The 10,081-nt window shown below is 38.2% G+C and overlaps 2 protein-coding genes across 2 annotated transcripts in view; both read left to right on the forward strand.

Annotated features, from left to right (window-relative positions):
* LOC119595176 (brefeldin A-inhibited guanine nucleotide-exchange protein 3-like) overlaps nucleotides 1-72 on the forward strand; it is a 5,348-nt gene extending 5,276 nt beyond the window's left edge. Inside the window, exon 7 of the mRNA XM_037944345.1 lies at nucleotides 57-72. Within this exon, the coding sequence (XP_037800273.1) occupies nucleotides 57-72 (16 nt within the window). The remainder of the gene's footprint in view (nucleotides 1-56) is intronic.
* A 5,755-nt stretch (nucleotides 73-5,827) lies between these two features.
* Nucleotides 5,828-7,128, forward strand: LOC119594979 (the record flags this gene model as incomplete). The annotated part of the gene is given in 1 exon segment (XM_037944115.1): nucleotides 5,828-7,128. A coding segment is annotated over 1 exon segment (1,071 nt). The 3' UTR covers nucleotides 7,024-7,128.
* Nucleotides 7,129-10,081: the final 2,953 nt, after the last annotated feature.

Genomic DNA, 10,081 nt, shown 5'->3' on the forward strand with positions numbered 1-10,081 from the left:
AAAAACCTAATAAATTTTTAGAAATCGGGGTTTTTATATACCCTACTCCGTTTCAGGCACGACGCCGCTTAATATAATATGCAAATGAGGGTTTTTTCACTTTTCAAAGGAAACAAAAGTGTGTCGTTTTATTCAGAAAAAAAAACTATTTAACATCGGACCCTAAAAGTTCTTATCAAAGAAGCCGAATTACCTCTATTTATAGTATTTGTCGTTTTTCTTTATTTTTTCTTCTGTTACTTTTTTGTCATTATTTAGTTATTATTTTTATTTATTCAATTATTCTAATCATAAATATGACTCAAGTTATATCTTTATTTCTGACTTTACATATTTTGTTTAGTCAACACAACATATTTTCTAATGATTATCAAGTGTTCTTTGTCATAAGAGTAATGAAATAAAATTAAAAAAATCACATTATCTGGTATTTTCTTTCATGTGCAATATTTATGGAATTGAATTGAATTAAGTCCTCAGTATCTGATGTAAAAACTCAAACGACAGGATTTTATAAAAATATTAAATTGATTTAAGAAAGTATTATTTTCGCTACAAAGGACATTTGAAAAGATGCAAAGAACAATAAATATGTACCATATTTTAAACAAAGATAAAGAAAACAATTAATTAGGAAAGAAAATGTAAAAGCAAGTGTTCGACTAAGCATTCTATTTTTATTTATTTCTCCTTTTTCTCGCTCTCCGTTGTGCTCCAATTCAGTTACCTTCGCTGTTTGTCCACTTCATTTACACCCTTCTATGTATGCTTTCCCTCCTCCCTCCCTCAGAGACAGAGAGATAGAACGACAGAGATGGGTATGATGAATGGGTGTGTGGATGCGTGAGTTATCATCGTTAACATTATCATCATGGCCATATTCATCATTACTATGAGTGTCCATGTATACGATACCATATGAAAGTTAAATTTCATCTCTGACATTACTGATGACCAAAAAGGAACCTTATTTTGGGTGATAAAAGTCTAGATATCAAGTAGGCTATGAATCACAGTAGTAGTAAAAATATAATTTTAAAAGTACATTAAATCATAAAAAACATGTAAACCTATAGAGTCACAACAAAACAAATCCAATCACATGAAATCACAAGGCTACATAAAAATCACATGCATTTAAACATTTCGACGTTCTACAGTAAAGATCGAGTGAACACACTTCACTAAAAATAACATGATATGTCCCACGGCCAATATATAATGGACTACGTTAGCGTGCTGTTTTCACTCGTTTCTCATTCTTAGATATTACAAGTTAATTATTTTCCCGCTGCAACACGACATTTTATTTAGGTAAATGTCTTGAGTTTCTAGATATCAGTCTGTTATAGTTGTGAAATTTTATCTTTAATGTTTCTTGAATTAGCGTTTCTTGTTATTAAACATTTTCCATTACTCTTTTGTGTTATCGATAACTTACTTTTTTCTCTTCATGATAGTAAGCTTTTGTGAAAGAAATTGTTTATTACAATACTCATAGTTGTTTTTTTCGTACATAACTAATGGATCATTAGTAGTATATTTATGTAAACAAAACATTATTAATTTACTTTTACGAACTTTGGGTTTCAGATAAGTGACGAGGATCATTCTGAAAATAAATGCTTTTATTTGCATATCTACTGGGAAATTCTTTCCGTGAATAGGATTCGTATAAACAACTACTTCTCGGGGTGTCTTGGCGGTGCAGGATACAATATCATGTGTTTTGTGATCTTTACTACTTAAACATTATGAAGGGAGACCTCTGGTGAACATGAGGTGTGGGATGAAGTACGGTGATAAAAATGATCCCATTAATATCCCTTTATGGTGTAAAGTTGATATCACAGTCGTTGAAAGATAACTCTTTCCGGCCGAAGGGAAAAGTGGCGTACGACATCCTGTGGTCTTGATAAGAGGTTAATTTGCATCGTTGACACTATTGTTACGCGCAATTTCAAGCGACCGATTTGTAGTAAAGCACATTCTTTCTTCCTTTCATCCATGGTTATACATGTGAGGATAAATGATATATCCACAGAACTCTTTATGCTGACTGTTCGTAAAGACGTTTATATTCGGGAGAGAGGAGGGCACTTAACACTGGCTCCCCCGTTTATGCAACATGGTGAAAATCAATTCAAAAAAGTGTTTGTGGTCGTTTTGAAAATAATAATAATAATAATAATAATAATAATAATAATAATAATAATAATGATAATAATAATAATAATAATAATAATAATAATAATAATGGTCATGGAAATGACAGTGATAATGATAATAATAACAATGATCATGATTCAGTTACTGAATGATTATGGTCATTGTAGTGAAGTGGATACGTGATCTTTACGCCTCTCATACCAGAAAAGCCATGAGTGCTATCTCTTATAATAACTCCATTGTCCTCAGCCGACCCCATACAGCCGTGACAATTGATAAATTGACCTTAGAACACGCTAATCCCACCCTTATTGCTTATAAAAAAATTCCCCTCCGTTTTTCTTTTTCCTGTGTGTAAATTATGTGTTTTTTAAATACAAAAAATGTTCGTCAAAAAATGTTATTTTTCTGAATCACAAAATATGTTATGCTATCTTTTCGATTTTCGAAATGATTTTATTTTTTGTGAAACTCCAATTTTGTCCCCTTATCAAACCAAAAAAAAGGTAAACCCGGCACTCTCCGTGGAAAAAGGAACGGGGAAAACCTCCCACGCCCCCCAAGAATCACAACGGAAAATGCAATTGATTCATGCTGTGACCACGGCGGGCTCAGACATCAACCTACCGTTAAAAAAATAAAAAAATTTTTTAGTTTTGTCAACCCATAACCCCTTTTTTCCCAAAAACTGTTATAAGGTCCCCCTTTTTCCTTCCCCACAAAAACCTAGGGGACCATATGTATGGGAATTTTTTTTCATTCCAAATTCTTTCTGTTTTTCATTATGTATGTTTCAAAAACGATTTGTTCATAAAAATTTTTGAGCATTTTAAAAAAGACCGCTCTTGCCAGCAAACGGGTAGGGGCGGGGCGCGATGACAATAACGCAAAGATAATTATAACCCAAAAAATATATTATAATAAAAAAAGAAAAACTTGACCATAAAAAAAAAATTACCAGTTATAATCAATCTTTTAAAAACCTGTTAATCAGTATTTTTCGTGGCAAAATAAATACAACCCCCAAAATTATCTACCCCTCTGTGCGCTTTTCGGGAAGGGGGCCAAAGAGTCTATTCACATGGGGGGTCTTTTTCCCGCACAATTTAGTCTATAACGATGCCTCACTAAACATTCAAGGATTATCCAGACAAACGTTCACTTGATCAAGGAATGCCAACAAGCTCCCTTATCCACGCGGTTGGGAAAGTGAAGCCCAGAAAAAATTTAGGGAAATAATCACAAATATCAAGATGACAGTAAGTGAAAAAAAAATAATAATAATAAAGAATGAAATCAACAAGAAATTTAGTTTTTTTTTTCACGGAGTATAATCGTTCAGCTGGCAAAACTGTGCCATGGTCGACTATTATTAATATTTTACTCAATTTCAGTTATAATATTTGCTTCCTTCCAACTTTATTTTATCACCAAATACTCTTACTGATTAACTAAAAGCGGCATTTTTTTACTAGAAAGAAAAATTTCGGATTTTCTATTTTTGGGGTTTAAAAAATAGGGGGTTTGGGATAGATGGGCACGGTTGTATGATGTATGATAATCAATAAAATGGGCAGATTGTTTTTTTCTTTTTAGTTTTCTTACTTGAATTGTTGTAAATCGATGAAAATTCGATTCAATTCAATATTCATAGAATCCACGACTATCTTCAACGCACAGTTCATCCAGGAGATTTTTGTCAACATTAGTCTCTTCCTGGACGATGAGGGATGTCAACGCCCAGACTTATGGTAAGTCTTAAATTTGTATTTATTAGGTATCATAACACAAGACGACCATTATACACCATGGCAATGGTTTTTTTCCAGTGGTTGTATGGTAGATGGGATGGTAGTTCAGGAGAATTCACATTCAATTAAAGCTACAGAGTGTGGTGTTGATACTATGGAAGGGATAAGCCTTTAGTGTTTTACAAGGCAATATAGACACTTTATCTCGAGGACATAAGGGTGATAATCTACGGGTATTGTAAACAATGGCGCCACTGTGCTCTTTGCCGGGTCAGCAGAAGCAGGAGAGGCCAGGGCGCTCGTGTGACATTCCTGCAGCAGTTCAGTGCCAACCGTGATCGAACGTGGACATTCGAGCGGATTTATCCTTATTTAATTTTATCAATTCTGGTTAATACCGTACTGATTTCCGAGCAACGCGAACGAAGTGACATTGACAAGGGTCTGCATCACTCTGTGTCTACGAGGGGAGCCTAGTACTTGCCAGCAGACGAGGGAATTCATCTGTTTAAGTAAGTAAACTCTATAAAATGTATAGAGTTATTCCTCGTTTAATAACCATCTTGAAGTAATACTTATATAGAGCGAATCTTACAAGAGTGAAAGCAAACGTAAAATGTGGGTGTATTATTCTTCTAACACAGAGCCCGCTCCGGAGAGAGGAACACAAATCCAGTGGCCATACGTGTGGATTTATCTGGGGTATATTCAACTCATCATTATTATCTTTACTCAAGGGAGTGTCAAGGATGGTAAGAAGTAGTATAACAGTTAGGTAATACTTGGTGACATCTATTGGCATAAATAAATTGCTTAATAATATATAATACAATTTTTAATAAAACTCTCTTACAGGAGCTGCTCTGTAGACAGCGAGAACCAAAGGGAAATTGTGTTCGTATGTGCGTGAGTACGTGACGTCACAAGAGCGAGCGAGAGCGTGATTGGACACCAGAGCATGCTATGAGTCCACGAGACGTAACGAGTGTGGCTCATTGGCTCAAGTGAGGAAGACGAAAGAAAACGGAGTGCGAGTGGCGCAAACGCGTGTAAGAAACGCGACATCACCAAAAGGGAGGAATTTATCAGTCTGAGAGCGGAGGCAGCACACTGAAGAGCAATGCTGATCGGGCCTCCGCTTATGTATAATTTAGTAAATTTATATTGCATGAGTGCATGAACTTTAATAAAAGATTATTATTTCTTTCGAAAATACACTCCTGAAAGTAATTATTGACTGTATATGTATAAGTATTTTATGCATGTGCTTTTAAGTGATTTTAGATAAATATTTGAGCATTAATAGTTCAAGTGATTTATAAAGCAAAAATGTTTTACTAACATTATCACAACAAAACCTTTCGACCATTTCATGATACATACGTCTTATATCACATTGATTTTGGCTTCCTTAATTGGTTCAAGTGTAATAATTTTCTTTCCCCAAAGAAAGAAAGAAAGAAAAACGGTTTTACGTGTTAATAACAAGGTGTTATACACTCTGGAAAAATAGCTGTGTAGTACTGGTGTTGAGGGACTTCGGAAAAAAAGAAGAGACCACAAAACGCAGGTGAGTTGCGAGAGTCGTTGGCTTGACTCTACTTGCTGTTTCAGGTAGGACTTTGTAAGTTGGATTGCGAGGCCCGAGTGCCTGACTGAGACTTGAAATTCCAGGAAGTGATTGTGACTCGGAAGTAACAAGACACAAGTAAAGGGAAAATGAACCCTAGAACACTGAAAATAGACAGTACTACCAGCCGGTGTAAATGTGCAAGTCCGAGGAAGACAGCAGTCGAAGGGTACAGCGGAAAACAGTGACGAAGATACTGCTTTGGCGGGGGAGCCAAGTCTAAGGGATATACTCTGCTCTGTTCATAAGGCTGTAGCGGACCTAAGCGACGAGGTATCGGCGAGTGCGGATCCTGAATCAGGAATCTCTGAAATTCGAGGACAGTTAACATATATTTCCAGTTCCCAAGGGGAGAGCAACATCCTACAAGAATCCATTACTTGGGCAGAGACCGTCGACGACATGCAGCGAGAAGTAGAACAGCCGCTGACCACTATGATGGAGCTGACCAGAGAGGTTGAACGACTGAATGAGGAATTAACAAGGGTTGATCAGCAAGCCACAACAACTCGACCTACAGCACCAAACTCGGCAGGAACCGTTGTGAGGACTGCACCCGTTAAAGAGGTACTAAGAAGCAGTTGTGTCCCTACGTTCACAGGAAACGAAGATGAGCTGACTGTGGGCAAATGGGCCGAGTCCGAAATGAATCGGACAGCACTCACGGGAGAACTAAACTTCGCCGCCAGTTACATCCACCCTGAAAAGGGGAGCGCCAAGATCTCACGGGATGAGTCCAAGTTCCCCCAAAAGAAGAAATTTTGGGATGAATACTTAAGGGAAGCCGAGCGATATCAGGATGAGTCCTTTGAAGAGTGGATGCATAGCGACAAAGCTATCTGCATGAACTTCACTTTTTTAAGAGTATGGCCTTTCCCAGAAGATATGTCATTCTCCATAACCATGAGAGCTTTGGCAGCAACTATGGTTGGCTGTGCTTTGGACAAGTACAGAATTGGAGAGGAATGGGATGTACAGAAATTAAAAAGTCTCCCGTACTCACAAATCATGGAAGATTACAGGAGATGGGTGGAGAAAAACAGGGAGAAGGATTCTTATTTCCAGTCAACCCTACGTCCCCGGTTTAAAACCACTGCAGCTGGGAAGTCACGATTAACAGTGGTAAGGGAAGAAAGACCAATGGAATCTCAGAGGAGAGATCTCTCTTGGCAAAAGGGAAGCAAGTTCTTCTGTGATGTCCATGGATGGAACACCTCCCATCCCAAGGACCGATGCTGGAGCTCCAAGAAGAGGGAACAACTACCAGCAGGTGGAAGGGCTAAGGCTGGCCAAGGGGCTCAACCTCAACGGAGATTGCCGTCGACAAGGGCAAAACCCAAGAACCCGGCAAAAATTAAATGTTTCTTCTGTGAAGAAAAGGGGCATATAGTCAAAGACTGTCCACAGAAGAAAAATTACCCAGCAGTCTTTTACTGCAGTTTGGGACGCAGGGGCGAGCTTAACATTGGTTAATTATTCTATGTACAGGGAACAGGAGGGGAAAGAGAAGGACCACAAGGAACCTTCCTCCTCCGCTTGTACCACGTTAACCACTCGTAAGTGGAGTATTTGCATGCGAACCGGTGAAGGTATCTGGGAGGCCCAAATGACCTTCAGAATGGGAGGAAAGGTTTTCTCTCCTAGGTGCTATGTATTTCAGGACAAGGGCATTAACTTTACCAGGGGATTGCGGTGTTCTTGTTGTTAAATGCTATTAGATTTTGACAAATGGAAAAACTGTCAAGGATCTAAAGTCCTGCACAGAGTTTGTGCACGGACACAAACAAGTTTAGTCACTAAGGTGGTAAGGAGTCGCCAGTTGAATGCGAGTCTGGAGGACCAGAGCAAAGAATCGAGGATGATTTAGCAGAGCAGGATCAAATTAACTCAGGAATATGAAGTGATTTCATCAGAAACTATTACTGTTCCTCTGGGAAAGGCAGCTGTATTAACAGAATATCTCAAAAGAAAAGGTGGAGAAATGGAGATGGAACTCCAATAATTGTAAAAGGAAATCCATTGCAGGAGGATTGTGTTATCATTCCTGTTATATACAAAGCAGAGATCAGGTGAAAACCCTAAACTTGTAACTGGGGTACACTACCAGTACTAATACATCAAAAATGGAGGATAGCCCAGTTATTCCCTATGGAAGATATGAATTGTTTGGTAATTTAGGCAAGGGCTACAATGAAAAACAGAGTTTTGGCTAATTAGCAGTAAATCCTGTAATCATGGAAATACTGGACGATGGCGATGTAGACAATGACTCAGAACAGGCACTTCAGATCGACCTCAACAGGTGAAAGCAGACTTTCAATGAGGATCACTTTCAGAAATTATTAAGAGAATTAAAGGCAGATATTTAGGTACTATCTACAAGCCAGAGGAAAGATGCAGAAAGAATACTGAGACTTTCAGGTAGCCTTTAATTTGAAGGGGGAGCCACTTGGAAAAACAAACTTGGTTACTGATCAAACAGATCCAGTAGTGGTGAAGGGTTTATTCCACTCATGTTTATTCCCTATGCGGGACAGCCCAGCTATGGAGGCAGAGGTCCAAGCCTTGGTGGATCAAGGTGATATAAGTATCATTCGTCTGAATGGAATTGTTGGTATGTCAGAAGAACTCCTCTTCTCTGCGTGTGATAAGCAAGTTTGACTGTCAATGCATATATGACTCGTTTGGGGATGGTAAAACATGGAGTTGCTGCGCTTAACTCTATGTATTAAGAGGATCTACGTGCACTACAGAGGTTGTTTACATTCGGATATAAAAACTTTGCCGTTAGATGGCCATACATAAAAAGAAAACATACTCTTACATGGGTAACTAAACAAATAGAATTTCACCTTAGATAATGTAATATGAGGTATATCATAGGTACATGAAATAAAGTATCCTTTATAATAACATCTTTGATATTCTAACAGGAATGCTCCAATTGTCTTAGTAAAAAGGAAGAAGTGTTATCTTTTACCACAAATTGAAGATATCTTGTATCAGGTTAGTCAGAGTAAGAGGTTTTCCTCACTAGATTCAAGAAGTGAATATCACCAGGTGCCATTAAACAAGGGGTTCTTAGGAGAGATTGGCATTTTTTATGCACCTAGAACATTATGAATATAATGTGATGCCTTTTGAAGTGTCCAGCGCCCCAAGGACATTTCAAAGACGTATGAACAGTGTTCAGTGTTTAAAATGGAAAGGGATTGCAATTATTTTGGATGTTGCAATCCGGGAAATAGAGCATCTTGTGATTTATTCCAGGCAAGTTGGCGAAGAGCTGAATTTGGTCAAGTAATGGAAGCTCAAACTTCAAGGGAAGGGGGAAAGAGGGACTGGATGTAATTGTAGACGATGATTTCGATAAGGAGAAGGAATGAATAAAACTCATATGTATGGACCAGGGGATTGTGCATGGCTGCATGAGGACCATGCTTGGACTAATTTTATAGAGACATGATCACACATGACCACATCACAAACACCAATACCTATTTTACATAAATTTTTGATGGAGCAGGACGTGATTGTTCCCAATATGGAATTTAGTTTTATGCTTCTTGCAGATATTGAGCCATGTTGAAAGGGATGTGCATTATGATACTGGAGGCCTGACTGTGGATGGTTTGTCTCTGGGTGTAGCCCTGATTAGAAGAGAAGGTCCTCACCGAGGACATCCACAGGAGTTGTGGAATATCAGGATCTATGACCAATTACCAAGACTCTGGAACAGCTTCAAGACGTTACTAGAAGTGATATATACCACTGTCAAGGGAGAGAAAAAGCTTCAACTCTAGAAGCATGGGTGCATGTAGCAGGACATAAGTTGGTGTGATGACTAAGAGGTTTCAGAGAGGTTTTAAATGGTGCTAGGGAGAGCCAAAATTGGTAAAATTTGGGTGAAAAAGAAGCCTATTTGATGGTGTTGACCATAGAGTGGCTGAGGCTAACGGTTTAGGAGCTCAGGCAGTGGCCATAAAACTTCATTTGTCATGGCAATTTACTGTGTTGAAGGATATGGCGAGTACACTTGACATAACAACTAAGGAGGTCGCACGGCTCAATGCTCATGTAAGGAACCTTTCACTCAGTATTAATTGGCAAATCAGGGAGGTTTAGTGGAACAAGAAAATGGATAATTTGGAAGCCAAATGCAAAACACTGGAAACAGCCTCACCTCAGTTCACGCAAATGTAACGGAACCTATCTTGTCCAGAGATCCAAGGGTAGTTCATGATCATTTTAATCAGTCTAAAGCAAGTTTGCAAAAGCTAATGCATCTATCAATGATTTGTGAAGGCAATTACCTCCATGGACCAGGATAATGCTGTTCTGTTTGGTCGAACAGATCATCATATGTTAACTCAGGTTACATATGGGTTAGTGTAATCTTGAAACTATTTTGATTATTAGCCTTTGTTTTACCTTATATCTCTGGAGCTGGTCAAGGAACAAGATAGAAAGAGGTTACTTTGTAGGGTAATGAGTCATGGTGCTCAATCTGCACTCTTCCCCCCCCCTATAT

The sequence above is a fragment of the Penaeus monodon genome, chromosome 35, assembly GCF_015228065.2.
Source record: "Penaeus monodon isolate SGIC_2016 chromosome 35, NSTDA_Pmon_1, whole genome shotgun sequence".
NCBI lineage: Eukaryota > Metazoa > Arthropoda > Malacostraca > Decapoda > Penaeidae > Penaeus > Penaeus monodon.